This window comes from Delphinus delphis, chromosome 5, assembly GCF_949987515.2.
Source record: "Delphinus delphis chromosome 5, mDelDel1.2, whole genome shotgun sequence".
Taxonomy (NCBI): domain Eukaryota; kingdom Metazoa; phylum Chordata; class Mammalia; order Artiodactyla; family Delphinidae; genus Delphinus; species Delphinus delphis.
The window spans coordinates 43,436,150-43,459,745 of NC_082687.1; the positions used below are offsets into that span (position 1 = coordinate 43,436,150).

At 34.9% G+C, this 23,596-nt stretch overlaps 1 protein-coding gene across 2 annotated transcripts in view; it reads left to right on the top strand.

Annotated features, from left to right (window-relative positions):
- ANTXR2 (ANTXR cell adhesion molecule 2) overlaps positions 1-23,596 on the top strand; it is a 165,678-nt gene that overhangs the window by 24,250 nt on the left and 117,832 nt on the right. For both annotated transcript variants that reach the window (XM_060012293.1, XM_060012291.1), the window contains exons 8-10: positions 12,297-12,357; positions 14,198-14,296; positions 16,324-16,393. In XM_060012293.1, coding sequence (XP_059868276.1) covers positions 12,297-12,357; positions 14,198-14,296; positions 16,324-16,393 — 230 coding nt within the window. The remainder of the gene's footprint in view (positions 1-12,296; positions 12,358-14,197; positions 14,297-16,323; positions 16,394-23,596) is intronic.

Below are 23,596 nucleotides of genomic sequence, written 5' to 3' on the forward strand. Positions count from 1 at the left end.
GTATGAAACTGTTTGATCTTTCTGAGCCAGGCTCTGAAGCGTCTGGCAAATATTAGCTGGCAAATGCTAGTTGTTGTTGTTAAAATTGTGATGGCTGTGAAAACTGGAAATAAAAAGGTAAATGTGGGAAGCTTTAAAAAATTAATAGAACCTGGGAGCTCACTGGATATAGGATGAAAAGGACAGAGAGGGCAGTCAAGTGTAACCTGGGCCTTCCAACCCTGATAATATGAGTATCTAGAAGCATTGAAAGTGAACGCTGTTTTCACAGAGGGGTCAGAGTGTTAGAGGACAAAGTGGAATTGGGCAGGAGGGCAGGGAGAGAAGGTGAATTGGGCCTGGGAAGAAATCCCGGTGGGGGATGTCACTGAGGGAAGTGGAGATCCAGGGAAATGTTCAAATGTTCAAAAACTGCAGAATTGAGTCATTCTTCCTCCTCTTGTTCTTTCTCCTCTCCCTTGCCCACCAACACAAGGATATAATTCTGTTTTCCACAGATCTTAGAATTGTTAAACAATTATATTTGGTTTCTTGGAAAGGTGATTGTAGAACTTTTATTAGAAAATAAAATTGTATTCAAACTAGATAGGTCAGACTAACCTGTGAGTACCATGTGGTTTGTAGTGCAGTGTTTCATAAGGCAGTGCTGTGTAAGAGAACATTAAAAATAAAACAAAACCACGATTAGTGAGTAACAGGGAAAGAATAAAAATCAAAGTGATGTGGAAAAGCCCCTCCTTTTTTTCTAAAAACAAGACCATGAGATGTTTTACTCTTTCCAATTATTTCCATAATTTGTTTTTGATAGCACACCTCAAAAATATTAAGCATAAGAGATAAATCAGTTGTGAAGCTGTTTTTATAAGTAACCCTGATCCAAAAGAATTAAGAACACTGCATCCTAGGGGATGGCAGCAAAGTTCCTAAGTGCCTAATGGGGAAGTAAAGGAGCCTAAATAGGAAAGGAATGACTCACACGTGTAGGAAATTTAAATAAAACTGTAATAGATTGTTTACTTTTTTACTGAAAAAAGTAAAATATACATTTAAAAAAGTAACTTCATTCATAGTGCTGGAAATATAAGCTTCATTTGATCTTTGGAGCCAAGTTGTTTTTCTCAGTAATACCTATTGTCGTTATTATTATTTTTAAAAAGTATCTAAGAAAGGTGTCTATGTTTTAATGGAATGAGAAGACATTGCAAAATCATTTTCTCTACAGGAAAATCATTTTCATAGAAGAGGGTACCTAATAAACATTCTGACAAGACTTTAGCTTAAATGCTTTTAGCAGGTTCTGCTATGAATGTCGACTGCTTAGTTGTGGAAATGTCTATTTATAAAATTATGGTTTAATGGAAAACCTAAAGTCTGAGCTAACTATAAAGATATATTCACAGGAAAAAAAAAGTCAAACTGGTACAACTTACTCAAAATTGGAAATCAGTTTCTAGGACTCCTTTTAAAAAGGACTGGCTGTAGCATGAGGCTCACTGTGCATCAGATTCTTCCGGGCTTCCATTTATCCAAGGATCTTTAGTACTGAATATAGATAAGGTGTCTCCTTATAACATCTTTCACATTAATGGTTAGGAAGGTTGGGACCATATTTCCCACCTCCTCCTTTTTTTGCCTAATACAGTGTTGGGTTAGTAGTTATTGCCTAATTCATGTTTATCAATGAATGAATAAATAAAATCCATGCTTCTTGAAAATATTTTTATATTTTTAAAATATAATTATGGTGTGTTTAAGCATTAAAAAAATCAACTCCTTTTTTCTGCCAGAAAATACTTTATTTTGAATTGACTTCTGATTCCATATTATTTTGACTTTATCCTCTTATTTATATTCCACTGTATTAAGACTTCTGGTTACAAGTGACAAAAAGCAAGTTCATACTAGCTTAAGGGAAAAAAAAAAAAAAAAAGAGAGAGGTATGGGCTTATCTAACTAACTGGGTGGTCCAGAGGAGGAAATTGCCTCAGGTACAGTTAGATCCAGGGAACCAATCCATGTTCTTAAGGTCTCCCTTTGTAAGTTTTGCCTGTGATTCTATTTGCCTCATTCTCTCCTTGTTCCCATGAGTGGCTGTTGAAAGTAATTGCCAAGTGTTTCAGCTTACATGGGCCTCAATTAGCAAGCCCATTGGAAAGAGAGAGCTGTTGTCTCTGGGCATCAGTATATTCTGTCCCAGTTAAGGACTCTGATTGACTCAGTTGAGTCAAGTGCTTATTCCTGTAACAATTACATAGTCAACAAACATATTTGGACCAGCCTGAGTAACATGCCCACCCCTGTGATGAAAGATTGGGAGCAAGGTGGAGAGGGCTAATGATTGACAGCCTCACCAGGACCACATGGAGTAGAGACCAGTTTTCCCAATAGAAAGGGAACATTTCATAGATGTGTAAGGATGAAAAAATGTTCTGGGTAGGGAAGAAAAATCAATAGTATTACAGTCCACTGTATTAAAATACATTTAAAATATTTTTGACATATTCTAATAAGGCACTCCATTCCTTCTAAATTCCAATTAACTAAAAAATACAAATAGAAAATTTGCTTTAAAATAGTCATTTAATTTACTGAAATTTTATAATTTTGACATCCTTTGTCCAATGGTCTATTTGCATTTGCATGATAATTTTACTTAATAATAACATTATTCTTTCCTTCTTTCTTTAGTTGGGATTGTAGTATAAGGAAGTCAAATCCATTTTGGAAAAATAATTACAGTTTTTTGTGATATTTTGTGAGAAAACTAAAGTGGTGACATTAGGTTACATAGCGAAAATTAAGTGCCAAATGTTTGCTTCTTAACATTAATCTGTTGGGCTACAAAAGAAGATGACCTTTAGAGCCTCACTTGTTTTTGAAAGCAAATTCAGTTGAGTCGAAGGACATTAAAAAGGGGGATAAAATGGTTAAGATTTATGATTAAATGTACCATCAGTGTAAATTATGATGCGTAAATGCGTAATTTCTCAGTTATATCTCATTTTCCCTCCTGAAATAATAATTCCTAATTTATTTGGAAGCATATTTTTGAACTTACTGTGTTCAAGACACTTTTCTGATGTTGGGTTACAGAGATGGATGTGGTACCCTTGACTTTTCTGAGCTTACAAGTTTTAGGGATATGTGTTTGTAAAGTCAATAGAACTGATAAAGCTTTTTTTTTTTTTTCTATGCTTGTTGCATAGGGAAATAGTTTATTTGCCACTCTGGATTTCTGAAAAATCAAATAGAACAAGTATAGATTTATCATGCTTGTCAGGTCTATTTCATGTTTTATTTAATGAAACAAGGGAGTGGGTAAAGAGGACTAATATGAAATAATATATGCATCAAAATGAAAAACATGTTGGGACTCAATTTCTTTAGATTCTGAACAAATAGTACATTTATTATTACTTTACCCCATAATTTCAGTGCACTTTTTATGGAAAGTCTATTTATCCTTTAGGAAAGCATTAAATGATTATTCTGAGTTTGTGCTGAACAAAAGAAAGGAAAAAAATCAGAGACATATAAACTTTTGTTTCATATCACAATCCACTTTGGGGCGTATTTCTATGGTATAGTGAGAAAGGAAGACCTGCTATTATGATTTGTTATGAAAATGCAACTTAAGAACTTAAATGTTGTTTCGCTATTTTCTTTCACAATTTGTGATATGGGCGTAATTTCACCAACAGTATAATCAGAACTACTCATCTGTTATGTTTGGAACAGAGAGGAGTAAAAGGCAATGATTATAACTTACATTCTTCCCTAGATTTATTAGAGTAAAAGTTTGTTTAGAATTTGTCACTTGTGCTTATACTACTCACTTACTTGCAAAGGGAGAGAAAATCCATATTTAGAAATGGGTCAGTGCAGAACATGCTGTATTGAGCAACTGGCATTTTGGAGCTCCAAGCATTTAAAAAAAACAAACACAACCAAAACACATAACTACAAATTGCAATTGTTTTTGATAAAGCTTTTTTTTTTTTTTATGCTTGTTATTTGGTAGGAATGTTTCACACCTAGAGAGAAAATAAAATCATATCTGAATGTTGAAAGGTAAAAAAGCAAACAAGAAAAGATTGTGAGAAACATCTTTCCAGTTGTTTTAGCTGCTTATTTTATGCACATGTGTGGCTAATTACTAAAGCTTCATTTTAGGGAGATCTTTTTTGGGGAACTAATGCTGTGCAGTGATTTTCCTTATGAGATTTAAACTTGGAATGCTTCATATTTGGGATGAACTCCTGTAGTGCTTAAGCTTCTCAGTGAGTCAGAAAAAAAGTAGCTTGTGTTTTTAGAACTTATTATTATTATTACTGATATTTTCTGACATGCTGTATGTCATGGAAATTAGCAGTTTCTATTTGTTAGGATACACTGAAGGTATTTGTAAATTATCTGTAACGTTCTGTTGTACATTATGTTGTATACTCAAAGTCAGTGTTAGAAAATTATTGCCAGAATGAATATTTTGAATTTTGAATAAGGTTAAAAATGTTGGAGATGTTTGGGTAGCATATTGAATTTAAGTGTGAAGAAATAATCTGTTTTTTGGGGAAAATTTTTTTTATTTAGAATTGACCTTAAAAAAGAAGGTCACATTCATTCAATGGGACTTAATATCCTTTTGCTCTTTCACATATACTATCCAGAATCAGCCCTCTTTTTAAAAGAAGATGCATATCTTAAATTTGTTTCTTTTCATGTTGTTTTTATTGTTTCTTTTTCTGTTTGTTAAAAAAAATTTATTTTTGCATTTGGCTCAATGCCTTATGAGCGCCAAAATTTGAACTATACAAATAAGTTTTCCTTTCATTGTGTGTGACCAAAGATGTGATTTGATTGACTCAAGTAGCCCCTCATTAAGCTCTGTAATTTTAAATATACTTAACTGTTCATTGTTACATACCCCATTTATTTGTCTTATAGCCAAAATGCTTGTGCTTTTTATTAGAAAGTTTTGCATTTACTCTTCTATTAATTCAATAAATATTAATTGAGAAGCTGCTGTTTATAACATTGTGTTATATACCTTTTATATTAGATTGGTTTTAAATATGAAGTATTATTATTCATTATAAAAGTTTTTACATAGTTTCTTCTGGAATGGGCTCTATTTTCCAAATACAGTATCTTTACCATCACCATTTAGAAATTGCAAAAAATATAGATTTTTAAAATCTGTCTTTGTTTATACTAGTTGTAGGAAGTGGGTTTTTGTTTGTTTGTTTCATTTAAACTGGATGCTTGATCTTCAAATCATAAGACCTAGATATTGCTCCCAAATTCAACATGAACTTCCAAGACACTGTAGGTCCTAAGTAATATTTTACTTCATCCCCCCCCATCTTAACTAATTCCATGCTAAATTTTATCTTGGATATAGCCCAACTATAATTCTCCACTAATTAATCCCATTTTATCTTCAATGCCAGAAGAAAAAGGCCACAGCTATATTCATTGTATGCATTTTTTAGGGCCATGATATGGCTTTTACTACTCCCTACATGTTCCATATTTGTCATTATAGCATGTCCCTTATGTAAACATGTTCAGGAACTTACAAGATCTCAATATGGTTTCATATGTATCTTACAAGATACTCAAAATATCGTTGTTTCATATGTATCTTAAAATATCTAAGAAAGAAGAAATCAAGTCTGATGCTATATGGTTGTTTCTGCTATAGATGTTTCTGTGATTAACACTGTCACTTCACCTGGTTATTATTCAGTCCTTATAAAGATCTGATCCTAACCCTATAGTCAAGCAGGATAAGAAATTGCTTCGTGGCCACTGGGATTCTTGGAAGAGTTGTGTCTCTGACTTAGCAGCGGTTCTCACACGGCCACAAATCTTGCCAGATCTGGCTCCAAAGTGCATATCTGCCCCTTGTTGCTCTGTATGCAAATTGGGCCTTTAGTGAAATCCTGCAGCCTGACCACATGCACTAGACGCAGACTCAATCCAAATTAATTTGGAATATGCCTGGAATATCCAGGGTGAAACACCGTTCTGATACTCCAAGTCGAACTTCTGGAAAGGGACAGCACAATGGAATCTACTTTCATCTCCTGCCAAACATCTGTATCTCAGAGAGGCCAGCAGGCAGAGCTGACTCCTAAGGCTGCATCTAGTCTTTCCACTAACCAAAATTAACCCGGAGGAGGCCATTACCAACCTTATCTTATCCTACCCCACTCCCTTGACAAGTAGAGAAATTCATGTTTACGGAGTTCACCAAACTATTGAGAGTATTCTGATGATCTAAATTATACAGAGAACGTTTCGAAATTGTATACAAGTTAGAAACAACAGAAAATAAATAGCTATAATTTGTAAGGATGAATGCTATTGTTCTGCCTGCAGTTTTATCCCAAACAACTCAGAAGAGGGGAAATACTTGGATTTTCACTTTCTTATGACATGTATTCAAGACAAATACATTTTAAATAGGATAGAAAGTTTTGATAATGAGAAACGACAGTGACTGTTATAGGGATTAAATATATAAAACCATCTTTAGGCATTTAATTCACAGTTTGGGACAACAAGCTGGAATGTAGACATTTTACACAAAGTAACAGAATTTAGAATTCTATATATTTCAGCCTCTTTTCTATTATAGATTTTTATTGGTTTATGAACACAGGTCTTGCAGATGGTCTTGTGTATACCATCAGCTGCTCTGCCTAGACCTCTCCCTCCTGGAAGTTCACACTTTTATCTCCTACCCAACCTGTGCCCTGTGGGTGTAACTGTAGGCTGAAAACGTTTAAAGACCCTGTGGTTCACAAATACTGGAGGGAAAGAGACTAAGAAAAAGAGTAACAGAGGGACAGACATGTAGGCAGACCTTGTTTTCCAATGTTGGCATCCCATTTTAGAAAATGTTTTCCCTCATGCTGCTTGCGTTTCTTGCTTTTCTAATGTTTATGTTGCCTGCATTTCCATGTATAGGGATTTTCATGGCTTAACAAAATATCCTCCTGAGGCTATAATCCTGTGCAGGTTGTTCGAAGGGTCATGCATTCACATGTTGACATTCATATATTAGTATGAATGCGTTCATGACATGAGAACAGCTATGTTGAAGTAGAATATTTGGGGAGATAGGGCAAACGTGGATAATGATTGTGATTAGAAAAAGAGTGCCTCTGTGTGTCTAGCAACCTGGGTGAGACAATGAGAGGGGAGGGACAAAGACTCATTTAGTCTGTATCAAAAATTTGCTGCTCCACATCAAGAAAAAATAGAGAAAAACCAAACCAAACCAAACAAAATCACCAAACTTCTGCCTTCTGGCTCTGAATGTGCCTTTCTGTTTCCAGGACTCAGGCAAATTCTAGAGTTTTAGAACTATAAAACCTAAATACCACTGACATCATTACTTTTATGGAAAAAAAAATCTGTCCTGGGCTTTCCTGGTGGCGCAGTGGTTGAGAGTCCGCCTGCCGATGCAGGGGACACGGGTACGCGCCCCGGTCAGGGAGGATCCCACATGCCGCGGACCGGCTGGGCCTGTGAGCCATGGCCGCTGAGCCTGCGCTTCCGGAGCCTGTGCTCCGCAACGGGAGAGGCCACGACAGTGAGATGACACATATAAAAAGTAATTTCAAACGGATTATACAGATTTGTATATAAGAGCTAAAATCAGAAATGTCTAAAAGAAAACTTAGGGAAAAATCTGTCCTAAGATCAAATAACAAATTAATTTTTCTAAGCACTGTTTGATTTTAGTTTCCAAGTGCTTGTTGTGTTCTTATACCAGTATTAGGACCTCTGGTATAGCTTGTTGTTCTGGTAGCCTGGCTTGTCTTTTAGCTTCTGGATGATGCTGAGAAGTAAAAAGTACAAGTGTTTTATCTGTACAAAACCAAATTTGAGAAAGAAAGCAGTAATAAAGTAAGACAATAGAGAAAAATAAATACATAAAAACAGAGAGGCCCCTAACCATTTGGGCATCCCATATATTACTAACTCATAGGATGATCTACAATTTGAATTTATTCACAGTCAGTGGTGTTGGGAACTTTAAAACAAACCTGTAAAACCCCCATAAATAAAGGTGAAAGCTTAGTGACATAATTTTGAAGATAAGAAATAAGTCCGATTTTAGATTGTTTTTGATAGTATAAAAGGTGTCCAGGCAAAACAAGCAGGTGAATTTCACTAGTTTGTTGGATATTAGGTTTTGTAATGGGTAGACCATTTATCACAAGTCTGGAGGGTGGCAGAGGGCACTGGTTAGAGGAATGGGCTTTGGACTCAATCAAACCTGGGGAGATTTGGCTCTGCTATTTAAAAGCTAATTGTTCTAGGACAATTTTTAAAAATCTCTCTTAAGTTCCAATTTTCTCATCTGTAAAATGGGGATAAAAATAGTATGCATTCTTAAGACTTGGAAGGATTAATTGAAGAAATTTATATAAAGTGCTTAGCACAGTTCCTAGAACATAATATGCACCCAATAAATGGTAATTATTATTATTGTTAGAAATTCTTTTGAATTTTTGACTGCTGCTAGTTGTACTGAATTTACAAAGTTTGACTTTTTTCATCCGTATTAACATTTGAGGATTTAAAAGTAGGAATTAGGTAATAATGTACATATTTTTTTCATTTATAAATATTCCTTAATACTAATATTATTTTTTAAGTGAACAGATGCTTCAGTAGTATACTTTTTTCATGGTGATCATCAAGTTCTTTGCCAATTTATATATATAATATATAAATGGACTCCAAAGTCTCAAATGATGCAATTTTGCATCTAGTATGTTGATGACTTAGAGAACCCTGGTTTTATTAATAGCATTTGGTTTGCCTTTAAATTCGTTCTATGGTGCTATTAGCTCTCTTGATGTCAACTAAGGCCGAACTTTATTGGAAACTATTTTCTGTTTCTCTTGAGACTTAATGAAGGCAGATGGCAACACATATTTGAAGAAACATCCTTACAAGGTCCTCTGTTGTACAGGTGATGAAAGTGCAGAGTATGAAAAATAATGCATCAATTATCATAGATGGGACACCTGATCTAATGTTCAACCTATCAATAACAGTATTTAAGTTGGTAAAAATTAACTAGTGTTTAAAAATAGTTGTCCCATCTGTCAGTTGTCATTTAGTGATGACAATTTTAATGTAATAGGTCCAGTTTGAGCTCTTGAGCATTTGAACTTGTGCAATTACTTGGCGAGACTAGATTATGAAGTGCTTTGTATTTATGGAAGTGCTTGTTTAAAAATTTAATGTAAACTATTTGCATATGAATATTAAATCACAGCAACTTCTAGTTGTTCTTTTCTTAAAATAGCAACATGGTAAACTCTAGATAGAAAAACCAAATTTAGAGCAAATGTTATTTTCTAAAATGCATACAATTTCTTCTTTCATTTCTTTCCCCACCACATTTTCTTGCTCTCTATTTATCATGTGAAGATGGTTTTGGTGAACTTAGTTTCAAATTACGGGTCTTTGGATTTCCAACCTTTACAATTTTTTGAAAGGCTAGATGATTTTCACATAAATTAACTTTATTTTGCTTTATCTTGGTCTTTTTATGATTGTTGATTTGCTTTCTAGATAGACATATTTAATATTCTCATTAATTCGTGCATTCAATCTGTATTCTCTAAGCATTTTTGTTGTTGTACTGTGTGTACAAAGCAATGTGCTAGTCTTGGAAGGTTAGCACAGTATAATATGATCCCATTTCTATGCTCAGAGTTTGTCTTCTAGTAGAGGAGGTGATTCAACACTCAATAAAAAAAATCAAAATAAACTTTAGAGAAAGGTAGTAGTGTTCTGAGGGGGATTCATCTAGATTTTGTCAGATGGTGATGCCAGTTTAATGACTCATGGTCTAAACTGCTTGTCTTTCAATGAATATGTTACCTGAATCACTTTTTCATTCAATAATATCATTTCTATAGAACTCATTTTGTTAAAATGATTAAGTATGGATATTAAACTAATGTAAGTGTATTCTTATATATAAATGTATATTATACAAGTTACTGCAAGATGTAACCAACCTTTAGTTATTCTTAATCTCTGCTTAATGTAATTTAATTTAATTAATCTCAGACTTGAATAGAACATAAATTTCTAAATTATCCTGAACTTATTCTTGAAAATCAAAATACTTTACAGGGGATAAACAGGGTCTGACTTCAGAACAGTAGACCATCAATGGACCTTGAAGGTGTTTATTCTCCAGCCTTAAGGAGAGATCCATTAGAACTGATCATTTGATCTTGCTATTAGAACTACCATTTTAGAAATGTTATGATGAAATACATCAAATCGAAAGAGGAAGACAACACAAACATTTTCTTAACAGTTTGAGATCTGATTTAATTATGGCCAATATTTTTAGGAGAAAGAAAACCAACATAATTTCAGAAATTCACACAGGTCATTCTGGGTTGCATAGTCTTTGACACAGCTTTTGGAAAATCTCTTTATAATTTCTTGATTTACCTTATTCTAAGGAATTTTTTAAAAAAATGATTTCTAATTCCAATAGATGCAATCTTTAAGCCTCTCTCATAATTTTCCTGATGTTCAAAACATTTTTCTGTAATGCTGATAGAGGTGTGCCTAAAATAACTAGTAAAAAGATTGTAAGCTGTAAGATCAGTCCGTTTCCTTAACAGGATTTATTTTAAAATAAATTCTTTCAAGAATTGTCACCAGATAAAATAGATTTGGGGGGCTTTATGTTTTCTTTTGACCGTCCATTTTCGAGGCTCAGTTCTCATTTTTATTTCAAATTGGTCAAAACTAAAGCAATGATACCCCAATTTTGCTAGTTAGGGTATTATTAGCTTCATATTCCTTTGGCAAAACCTTTTTAGCTTCATATTCCTTTGGCAAATCTTTTGTATTCTGTTCCTTTCAGAGTCTTGTTATCTGAATTATGTCAAAATATTTAAAGATGATAGTGATCTGAGATACTTCCCTTCCAAGAGGATACATTAACCTTTGACAATGGTCCTCAATTCTTAAATGAAAAAAGGTACTCACTCGTCAAAGGAGTGTTGATTATCGAAGATAAAATAGCAGACCACAAGGTGTTTGGGCCCTGACAGTCTTTGGGTGACTCTGGAATCTCTTTGGTTATTTATGAGTTTAAATAGACCTCACTTGGAATTTCTCAGATATAATATTTTATTCTATTTGTTTCCTAATTACTAAAGCCTCAATCACTCAGTGAAAAGTGGATTCCCTGGGAAATGACCTTAAAAAGTGCAAATGTTTCCTCTTTCAGAGAGGCATATTCAGCAACAAAAATTCCGTGATTTGACCCAGCTGTATTTTAGAGTCTGACAATTTATATTTCCATTGTTATTAAAGAAAGCACAGAAAGCATTTCTATATCCTGCTACAGTCCTTCCTTCCTGTTTTAGTTATGAACAGGAGATGCTAGAAACTACTGTACATCATCTGTCTTTAATGTCTGTCAAGAAAAAAATGTCGTTCAAAGATCATCTGGAACTTGTCTGCCTTTGCTAATGTAGTGCAGAGCAGTTCTAAAAATAAAGGCAGGATTGTTGAGTCCATTAGGAGCAGCTTATTTCATCATTGTTGTTTTTCGCTTGTAGCCTTGTGCCTTGTATGGTGGTTTCTGTTTCTCAGAACAAGCTAAGAAGAGCCATTCTGTTCCTGTGCTCTGGGAATGCTGGAGTAGAGAGTCTGTCTTTTTGAGAATAATATTTGGCTCATACAAGGGGCCTGTGTTCTGCAAGTGTAATGTTTGATGCATGTAAGGAGGATTAGCGTCCATGGGAATTGAGGCAGAGAAATTGAATAGAAATGCCAGAGTCAAATAAAGAAGTGTTTATTTATTGATATTATGTTGACCCTTTTAATAGAAAACATTAAATTAGCATAATTAAATAGGAGGTCTGATTTTGCTATCTTGTTTTTGCCTGATGGGAAATTCAGCATTGATTTTATGGCTATCAGGAAATTTTAGTTATCTTTTCATGTCTAAGGTTCCCAGACTTTGAGGCAACAACCCACTTTATCTGTGCTTATCTGTATTTATTCTAATCAAATAAGGGTTCCTACAGAATACAATCTTAGAATATATGCTGAAAGACGACAGAAATTTCCTAAGAGCTTGGTAGCTATATACAAGATGGTTAATAAAATTTTCTCTGCCATCTATTGAAGTTAAAGGGAGGACCACAGATTATTAGTAACCTTATAATTCACTTTACATGTTATGATTTAGTGCTATACCTTGGTCTTCTTTTTTTCCTTTTTAGATACTAGCTCAGTCGTGCACTGAAATCCTGGAATTACGGCCCTCAAGCGTCTGTGTGGGGGGTAAGTGGTTAGAATTTAAAAATACCTTGTAAGAAGTTGTACTTTTTTCCTAGTTAAAATATACAATTTGAAACTCATGTTGGAAAGAGAATAGCAAAATTAATTTTTTGGCATCTTTTTCTGTAAGAATTTTTAAATAATTCCTTGAAATATTTCTATTTTAAATTCAAATTTTTAAGATTGGAGTGTTATTTTAAATAATGAACATATTGTGCGACAGGCTTTTAAAATCTTCTGTATATTTAGTTCATGTTTGAGACCTTTCCTATGACAAGTAAAATAGAAAATTTTCTCTTTTATCTGATTATACAGTCAGGTATCTGTAGACTTTGAGCTCCGTGCCTTGATGACCTGGCCAAAGTACAGTACATGCCAGCTCAGGGCCCCTAAAGAAGTGATTTATGGGTGGAGGGCAAGAAATAAGCAGGTGGCTTCATCAGCTGTTCTAAGAACAGACTAGGATTTTAGCACTTTCAAGCCATCCACCCCAAAAAGAGTGCGGTTCTCTCTGGCCTATACTATTTCTACTTCAGGTCTTACCTGGAGTTCATTTTAACCTGACTTTTCTTTCAAAAGGAAAAACATTGGGTCTGGTGGGGAAGGAAATGTGCTGTGCAATTTACTGCAGAACCTCCCAACTGCTGGACATGGGATGAAGTTCTACATCTTTTAGACTCCTCCATTAATGATTACTGAGACATTCAAGAGGAACAGTGCATTTGAACATTCCAGAGCAGGATGGCGTTCTATGCATTTAGAATTTTACCTAATCCTCATAACAACACTATTCGACAGTTTTAGAATCCCGCGTTCACGGATGGGGAAACTGAGACAGAGACATGTTCAGTACTTGCTATTAGTAAATATCCTGTTAGACTCTTGTCTGTCTCACTCCTAAAGCTCATGTTCTTTTTCTGAGTCACATTTTAAGTTTCACTTGCACTTTATTTTAACTTATAAGAAAATTCCTTTCATAATACACTGAATGGAGAGTGGCATGGCAGTATTTTCTTCCACAGTTAATTATTCTATATGTGTTAGATTATTTCAGATAGGAGGTCTCCGAGAGGATTGAAAGTTGATCACTTTTAAAATAGTTGACATACCACCTTGCAACTAAGCAGCAAACATTTAGTTGCCAATCAAAACATTGATTGGCAGCTAAAGTTTTCTTCTAGCATATTATTTCACTTTCTAACATTTAGTGACTGTTCCTCTTACACAGAATATGAGTTCAATCAACCTCTTTTACCTATTTGCCATAGACTTTTATTAGTCCAAAATGCATGACCCTTGATGAGTTATAAGTTTGTATGCAACAGAAAATAAAACTGGAATTAAGGATGTGAAGAAGCTGTTAAAGAAGAACTATGTACAGTGTCATAGATTAAAGAAAATATAATGCATGACTGTTCTAAGAATCAGATAATAGGAGGCATTAACTTCTTTACATTCTCATACCTCAGTTCCTAGACAAGAGGAAAACAAAATTTTCTTTCCTGTGGATATTTTCTTCAGGATAGAATTTGGGCAAGTTTGTATCGTATTTGTCTGGGATGACTGTCATGCTTCAGTTCTAAAATCTTGGTCACTATTGGAAAACACTTTGTTCAAAAAATAAAATAACGCATCTCTACATGGCAGCGAAGAGTATCTTCACTGTACATACCTGTAGGGTCTAAGAAAGCAAGTAGGACCATGTCTTTGTTGTTATTACTTGGCTGAATAGTACTAAAAAATTCATTCTTTGTATCTTGATACTTTTGTTTCAAGTTACGCTTTTTGTTGTTGTTTTTTGTAAAGTAATGATTAAATTTTTTATTTTTCCTTTTACTTCTAGAGGAATTTCAAATAGTTTTGAATGGAAGAGGATTCAACTTGGGCAGTCGGGATGGCCGTGTTCTCTGTACTTACACTGTTAATGAAACATACACAAAGAGTAGGTCTCCATAATTTCAATATTGCTTTAATATCTCCATAGTATATCAGCATCAAGTTTTTTCCTCTTTTCCCCAACTGAAACCAACTATGCTATATTTTTTTTATCAGAGGGGAAAGAAAGGAAGTCCAATGATAATACAAGTAGTAATAATAATTACTTAATAGTTATTTAATAATGGCAACATTTGTTCATAAGTTAATAAATGCTGGACCCCATCCTAAGTAGCCTCATTATACAAATGATGCCCTTGTGGCTGAAAGAGTCAAATAACTTGCCTGTGGTGACACAAGTAATAATGGGCAGAGCTGAGAGTCGAACCCAGTTTTCCTGACTGTACTCCGTACGGACTTTATCCACCGCCTGATTTAATTGCCTCTTTCTCCAGATTTGTTTCTTGTCACTCTTGCCTGAAAATCTAACTGTCTTGGACTACTCTACTACTTATTGCCTTATTTTATTGCCACTTGTTATCTTTATCTAATTTCCCAATAATTTGTCAGCCAGTTTCCTGAAGACGGGCTTTTTGCCTTATAGATATATCTCCAATGCCCACCTGGCACAGTGTTTGTTGATAATTATCATATTTAGGGAATTAGGTTTTATTTTCCCTCATTTGGCTTTCAAAAAAGGAGAAGATGAGTCTAACATTTTTATCTTCATTTTGAGAAAAACTTCTGCTCTTTAAATAAATCTTAGTATGCTGAGCGTTTTGGGTCTCTATTAAGACATTTTCTCCTCATTGATGATTATATTGTCTTCTAAAATTTTATACAGTAAGACAGATGCTGCAACTCTGTGAACTCTGGTGGAACTATTTTTTGAGAGGTTCATCTACAATTTTGTTGTCTATCTGATGGTTCTAAACCCTCCAATTAGCACAGCTTTGGCTACATACACAGTCACTGCTCCATACTTTGTTGAATTAAAGTGGTGAGGATCTCAGCATGGTAAATGCCATCAGTAATTCCTCTCTTTCTTATTAAGATCATCATTTTGGTAAGGAAAGACAATAATATTAGTTAAAAACTTTCTTCCTAGTAGGTTCTACAACTGAAGAGGACAAAATAATTTTACCGTTTTTATTCAGTAGTCATCTGTATCTAAGCATTAGCTTTACCTTACTCCTTTTGATTACATATTTGAGTTGATTATAATATAAACATATTTTACACATAACTACATAGGATTGAATTTATTAAAGTAAATTTCAAATAAATTGAGTCAGATTGTATTTTCATCATTTGTATTCTAATATTATCCATCTAATTATGTAACTTTTCTGAGTATTTATAGTCTAGATCATTTTTCTCATATGCTATTAAAATTGCAAGGCAATTTAAGCATTCTATAAAATGTGTTTATATATTATAAACCCAATTATTTTGGGCTTCCCTGGTGGCGCAGTGGTTGAGAGCCCGCCTGCCGATGCAGGGGACACGGGCTCGTGCCCCGGCCCGGGAAGATCCCACATGCCGCGGAGCGGCTGGGCCCGTGGGCCATGGCCGCTAAGCCTGCGCGTCCGGAGCCTGGGCTCCGCAACGGGAGAGGCCACAACTGTGAGAGGCCCACATACCGCAAAAAACCCCCCCAAAAACCAATTACTTCATTAAACTCTTGAAAGAAATGTATTAGCCTTTGGACGTTTGTCTTCTCTATCATTTTTAAATTCTGCTTTTAAAATATATATAATTTTTCCTTGAAAATCTAATATATTGGCAAAATTGAGGGAGAAAAGGTGATAATTTTATAGTATCTACAAGCTGTATGTGAACTTTATCTATATCAAAAAAACATAATTTATGATTTACCAGTACTATATGTCAATGAGGCATATAATCTCTTCCTGTTTTTCATTCTGTGTTCCTTCTCCTCTTTCTTTAGATGAGTATCTTTTTGTTTTTTTCATGCTAATGTATCTAATGTCCCACACTTGAACTCTGATTGCTGCGTCTCTTCATATTTTTAATAAAACTGTGTGAGATACATAAAACCCTTTATTGATTAAATGACATTTTATTTTATAGGTGTAATGCCAGTGAGTGTGGAAAGTAATTCTATGCTTTGTCCTGCACCTACCCTGAACGAAGTTGGACAGTAAGTACTTTATGAAAAACATTTAAAAACTTTTTAGCTACAAATTATAAGGAAATGGTCACAAAATATACATTGGTTGTTTTATTTTATCTTTTCTTGATATACAGATTAAACATGAAATAATAAATCCTAGACAAATCACTCTGGTTAGTACTTTAACTATACATATTCTTAGTAGGTTGAAAAGGGTAAAGTCTGTTTTATTTTGTTTCTTAAATATTGATTAAAAGGCTCTATAAATATTTATCTGGATAGATTTGAGAAATATTGTTAGAGCCTTTAAATAATAAAGCCATAGCCATTATTTTAAACTTTAGAGTATTGAATTTACACACACACACATACACACAAGAGTTTCAAAGTGGGATTTTGACTAATGACTGTAGTGTTTAAATATTAAGATTGAAGAGCAAAAGGAACATGGCTCAATAAGGCACAACTTAGACTAGGAAATATTTGTGCATTAATTTGTGTCCCAGTCCTGTTAAGGAGTATATTTTCATGTTCTTTGGTGTGGCAATAAACCATGATAGCTGGATAAAATAAGGGATATTTAGTTTGGAAGAAGGGCTTTTATTTTAATCACCTATATACAGATAACTTCACCATCAACTTAATATTTCCATGTGTGATTTTTTCCCCCTGCCCTCTCTATTATGCAGGAAATGATTGCAAATAGTTCAACTGTTCTCTTGTCCAACAGTAGTAGATGCAATGTGCTTAGGATAATGGATAGGATACAGTTTTCAAGAATCACTATATACTGATCTCAAACCTTCCTCTGGATCAGAGGAAACTAAAATACATAAGGCCCCAATCCAAAGTCTGGATAAGTGTTCAGAGAGTGAAGATTATATTTTCCTTTGTGGAACCTAAGAAAATCATTTTAGTAGTTTGAAGTTCACTTGAGCACTTAACTTTTGTGGATGCTTAAGTATTCAAGATATCTGTTGGACATCACTTCTGGTCATCCAAGTAAATTGGGGCAGTATCAGTTTTCTATTTGAAATTGATTGAAAAGAGCTGCATGATATAACTTATAAAAGCAAGACTATCAGAATCTATTTTCTTTCTATAAAAAAGTATTCATTTTCTGAGTCATATAATAATCTGGTATTGGTAACATGCTTATGGCCAAATTAGACTGGCCTTGGAATTTAAGGCCCATCCATTTTGTGTGGAGCCATCTGTACCACAAGGGCACAGTGGGACTCGATGGCTTTCTGAGTAATAGTCTTGTATTAGCAAAGACAGATCTGTTGACTTAGAAGTTTGGTCTTATTTTATTGAATCTATAAGTCCATATTGATTCTCCTGATTGTTCTCCCCAGTCTGCTTTCAGAGCTGTCTCCTCTCTCTTAGTCACTGGCAGCTGCATCCTTTTTGTTGTTCAGGTAAAAAACCTTTGACTCATTATTGATCTCTTTTATGCAGCCCATAAGCAAATCTCAGCTCTGATTTCAAAACATGTTCAGAATCCAGTCCTTCCCCACCACCTCCACTGATACCACCCTAGACCAAGCTACTGTCATTTCTTGCTTAGGTTATTAGCCTCTCAACCCATCTTTCTTCTTCTGTTCTTGGCAAAAGTGATCCTGTTAAAACAGATCAGTTTATGTCAGCCCTCCACTTAAAATCCTTGATATGTGTTCCTCATTACATTCAGAGTGCAAGTCTAATCACTGCAATGTTCTATAAGGTTCTACAAGATCTGGCCCTCACTGCATCTCCAACTTCATCCTCTTTTTGCCCCTTCTGTTATGGTCACACTGGCCTCTTTGTTGTTCTTTAACCACCTGAGCTTATTCCAGTGGCTTGAAAGGCTCCTTCCTTCTTGTCTCACTCTCTCAACTTCAAGTTTTGTTCAATATATCACCTTCTCAGTAAGCCCTTGCCAGTCACCCTATTTAATCATACAATCTTCCCCCTCCCATGAGTTTAACAGTCTCTATTCTCTTTTCACGGTTCACTTTTTCTCCAAAGCATTTAGTTGTTTGTTATTGTGTCTCCCTCCTGCTGGGATGAATTTGGTTTATTTTGTTTCTTTCTATATCTCTAGCACTGACACAATGCCTGACAGATAGTAGATTCACTAAATGTTTGTTGCATGAAAGAATGAATACATTTTTCTCAAACGTTTTGATTTACTATTTATATAAAGAGCTAAAAGAGTGCATTTGATTACTGGGTATATCAGGTAGGAGAAAGATGATCAGAATTCTGTTTGGGGGATCATACCATTTAAGAGAGCAGGAAATTATCTTGACCTTTTCATAGTAATGACTAGTTAAGGAAGACAGCTTACTTTCTTCTCCAAAGTAGTTATAAAATGCAATATACCTGTTCTATCCAACACTGAATTTGTTTTCTCTAGAATTTGCCTTGGGGCACAGTCTCCTTTTTAAGAGACTGCCATAGATACTGCTGGTAATCTTTAGTGATTTGTAGATTGGCTAAATACTCAGAAGATGTGATTTCTAAAAATCGTATAAGACATAATAAATATCAAGCACGAGAAAAAATCATTTGTTTGCTTTTTGACATTAATATTTCACCTCCAAGCAAGCTGAGAATGTTTTGGAAAGCGATCTGTCTAAAATAATTACTTTTGCTTCTTTTTTGTCTATCAAGTACATGACACCACTGAGGCAAAATATGTGAAGATTTTATTTATTAATGTATCGGACATTTGGCGACATCATTATTTGTTCTACTAAGTATGTTGCAAGTAATTTGGACCTTTCCTTTGCCTTGAATTTCCTTCAGATACTTTTGTAGGCGATGAGCTCTCTTATGAGATTGGATTAAAATCAACACAACTGAAACAGTTTAGCCTGGTAAGGTGACTGTGCTTAATATGTTTGTCTAATTAGCTTTTGGCTAAGGATTCAAAACCATTAAGTAGCTAGTTAGCCTATGTTTCAAATAAACACATCTTGCCCAACAATGAATGAAAGTTTTTCCTGTGTGAGGGTGACAGATGTGGTGATGGTTCCCCCTGTCCTCTCACTTAAATAATTAACAGCATTCTGGTGAAGTAACCCTAGACAGACAGCCTCAAAGCCAGATGCACAGTCTCAGAGCTGGAGCCATGGACATGTGTCTCGTCTCATTAGTGTGCTCTATCAGTTCCTTTCTCATCTTTATGTTACTTCCTGAATTACATTTTCTTTGAGGATTATTCCTTTAAAAATCCAGGGCTCGTGAATTTTGGTTTGAAAGAGGCTTAACATGAAGATGTTTTACTTGGAGATGGGAACTAAGAATGTAGCAGAGTAGCTAGGACATAGGTTTGCATTTGGAAATTGATGTCGTGGAGTAAACAAAAGTTAAAGCTACCTGGGCAAATCTTATCCAGGTTTATCATTGCTTAGCATTGTTGGAATGGGTCTTTGGAGTCCTTTCTTTGAGAGACATCTCTATGTATTAAATTTCTTTATCTGGTATAGAATTTTAGACTAAAATGAACATATTTTTAGTTTTTAAACAGAAAGAATGTAAAGGTGAGATTGTTCTTTCTGAGATTGTTCTTTCCTATTTTTTTTCATTGGACACAATTTAATTTAAAAATGTCATATGGTTAAACAAATTGTCTTACCTAGAAAAATCTGTAGATTGTTTGGGAGTTAATTTCTGCCAGTGGTTCATTTGATCCAAAATGTCTTAAGTTTGAGTAGGAAGGACTCTGTGAAGCTCTGCAGATCCTACCCTTTTGAGGGCAGTGGCCTCCTGGTGTAATGTGCAGGTGTCACCCGTTCTTGCAAAATGGGCTTATTCTCTGACCCTTGTTTAGGAAGACATCAACAATAGCACAGCTGCTCTGCAATAGTTGAGATCTCAGACCTGTAATTTGGCAAGAAGAACAGAGCAAATTGGGTAAATATACATAAACACATTGTGAAGAAAGAAAAACAGAACAGAATGAACCAGAGCCTGATCCTACAGCTTGTTTGATAGATTTAAGGAGGCATATGGTATAGTTAAATGTGCTTTCAAAAACATTGGCCAGAATCTTCTGGCAAATATGAAATAAATATCTAAATCAGATGAAACTGATAGTATTAGTTCCCTTAAAAGGCAGTGTGGAAAGACAGTTGACAGAGGGTTTAAGTAAGAAGTGGTGGGACATCAGTGTATGTGGAAATTTTTAAGCATCTGATACTGAAGGATCACTGAGATGCATGTGTGGCAGACTTGGGGTTAGAGCCTGACTTGGTAATGGAATCTTATTTTCCTCAATGTTGTGATTTTTTAAAATATAATTCATCTTGCCTGGAATAAATTAATTCCATTTCCCTTTCTTGGTTTGACAAATTCTGCCTTTAGCACAGCTTCTCACATGAACAGTTAAAAGAAATATACATATATATATATATATATACCTATATATGTATGGTTATGTGAATTTATTTTATCAATTTGTTTTTTTTGAGAGGGAGACATGACAAAATTTTTTTTTATTAGAAAAATTCTTTAAAAAACCAGAAAACTGAGGTGATGAATTGGTCGTCAGCAGATGACTTGGTGGATGAGGCTGCTTTGGCTGCACTGATCTCCCACTTCCTCCCTTGTTCAGGGTCCATGTCAAAGCAGCGCCATAGCTGCAGGGCCCCCATCTGGGCTCATGGTTGGACTGAGGACCTGAACTGTGTGACCTTTGAGCTCAGCCACCTTGGTTCGGTACTTACAAATAACAAGCTGGTTCTGGGCAAAGCCATGGCCTGAGATGAGCTTCTTGTAGTGAGGGGACCAGAGGATGGAGCACACTTGGAAGCATCCACAGCACTCAGGCCCCATAGTAGACATTCTAGATGTGAATGTGTCAATCACTGGGTCTCCTTCTAGTTGCCAGGACCTTGGTCTGTCAGGGACACCAAGCTACAGCCTTGATAGCCCCTTGACACTGGGTGAATGTCTTCAGGGGAACCCAGCCACCCATTCCAGGAGCACTAGGCCACATGATGACCAAATATTGTCCATCTGTACACCTACACAATCCCCAATTCCATTATCTTAGTAGCAGGTAATGCAACCATAACTTTATTCTTTCTTCTCTTCCTTATGAGGAATGAGACTGGATTGATTTATTTTTTAAATCATGGATACCAGGACGTTTGTTATATCTTTATTTTGAATATAAACATTAGAATCTTGGTGAGATTGGTTAAGGCTGAGGAGCCTCTCAGTTTTTATATTTCTCTGTACCCCTCCCCCAATGGTGGAACATTTATGTATTCATTCACACAGTGTATTGCTTTCTGATTATACCTATAAATGTGATAAGTTCACCTAATCTGCATTGCATCTCCATCCTAAATATTATATTCAGTTCTAGAAATTGTCTCTTAAGAGGAACAATAGTTAATTCGAGTACGTCTAGGGTTGCCAACAAAATCTTGCCAAGTGTGAAAATACTGAATTAAAATACTGAAAAAGACACGATTCAGGTGTGACACATCGGCTCTCCAAATGTCAGGTCTGTCATGTGAAAAGATAGATTTGACTTATTCTTTATTGCTCCAAGAACAAGAGAAAGAAAGAGTGGAAGGTAAAAGGAGGCACATTTCAGCTCAACATAAGAAAGATTTTTGTAAAAATTGGAATCATTTAGTGAGTGTTTTGGTAACTAAAGGTGTTCAAAGAGGGACAGCTATGTGATGATATGGAAGATATTCCTTAAATATGTATTTAAATCCTATTATATATCTGCTTTTAAATTTTATATTATTAAAGTTTTTACTATTACTAAAATAGTTGACTTTTTTGGATGAAAGGCATTAAAAATTGAGTGATCATTTTGAAGCATCTTTTTAGTATTTAAAAAGATACACAATGCAGTTAAAATGGGGTTATTTTCAGTATAATACTGAAAATATTTACAATAAAGGTGTAGGTGTGATGTCCAGTACAATTCTGATATAGCTTTTTTTTCTTCTGAAATCTAGCAATCTTCCTGACTGCAGTGCTTGTTTTAGTTATATACATATATTGAGTATCTCAAAAAGAAATTATTTTATTCAATTATTTTATCCTTTTACCCCTTTGAAGAAAATATCCTTAAACAAAACATTAATTTTTATATATATATTCATAACTAGAAGTAGAGTCTTTATTCACAAATATGAAACCTTATTTTCACCTCATAATTTATTATGCATAAAGCTAACTTTTAAAAAGCTCTGCAGAGTATTAAATAGTAGCACTTGATTTCAAAATATCTTAAGTCACCATAATTTTAATAGCTTTTTGAGTAGTTGCCAGTTTAATTTTCAGTATGTGCAAATTGGAGGTAAATTATTTATTACTTCCAGCAAATGTCTTTCACAATTTTATTTAATTTTTTCATCTTTTTAAATGGATCATAAAATGGCAGTCTTTTATTGGACATCCATAAAGTCAGCAGCAAATAAATACTTTGCAAATAGGTTGCTATGATTGAAATGTCAACCATATTTTATGCAATATGAAATTTCCTCAGATCAGAGTAGCCCTAACATATGGCAATGAGCTGTTCTCCTGTTCTGGAATTGTCTTACATCTTTAAACATTAAATTAAAGCACTGTGACCGTTAGGACTTTGAATTTTATTTACTTATATATCAGAATACTATTTAATAATTTCTCATGTGGAATGAATTTAGTACCCTTGAATTTAGTTTTATCACTATTTTTTTTTTTTTTTTTTTTTTTTTGCCGTACGCGGGCCTCTCACTGTTGTGGCCTCTCCCGTTGCGGAGCAACAGGCTCTGGACGCGCAGGCTCAGCGGCCATGGCTCACGGGCCCAGCCACTCCGCGGCATGTGGGATCTTCCCGGACCGGGGCATGAACCCGTGTCCCCTGCATCGACAGGTGGACTCTCAACCACTGCGCCACCAGGGAAGCCCTAGTTTTATCACTATTAATTGAAGACCAATTGACATAAAAATGCACTTCAAGCAGTCTTTTTGTTAAGTTGTTCAGGTTTCTTCTATCCTTCTACTTAAATGGTCTGAGGATGGAGCAAAGAGCCGTTGAACATATTTGTAAGCAATTCTAAACAATGTAGAACCAACTTATAGAAAAGGAAGTTGAAGGAGTCCTCAGTTCTGAGCCTCGCCTTCCCTGACCACCCAGAATTATCTGTACTGTGGGCCAATCTTGTCTCAGAAGAAGGTCTTTCCTTGTCTTTCACGACTTCATAGTCTCACCTCCGGGACTGTTTC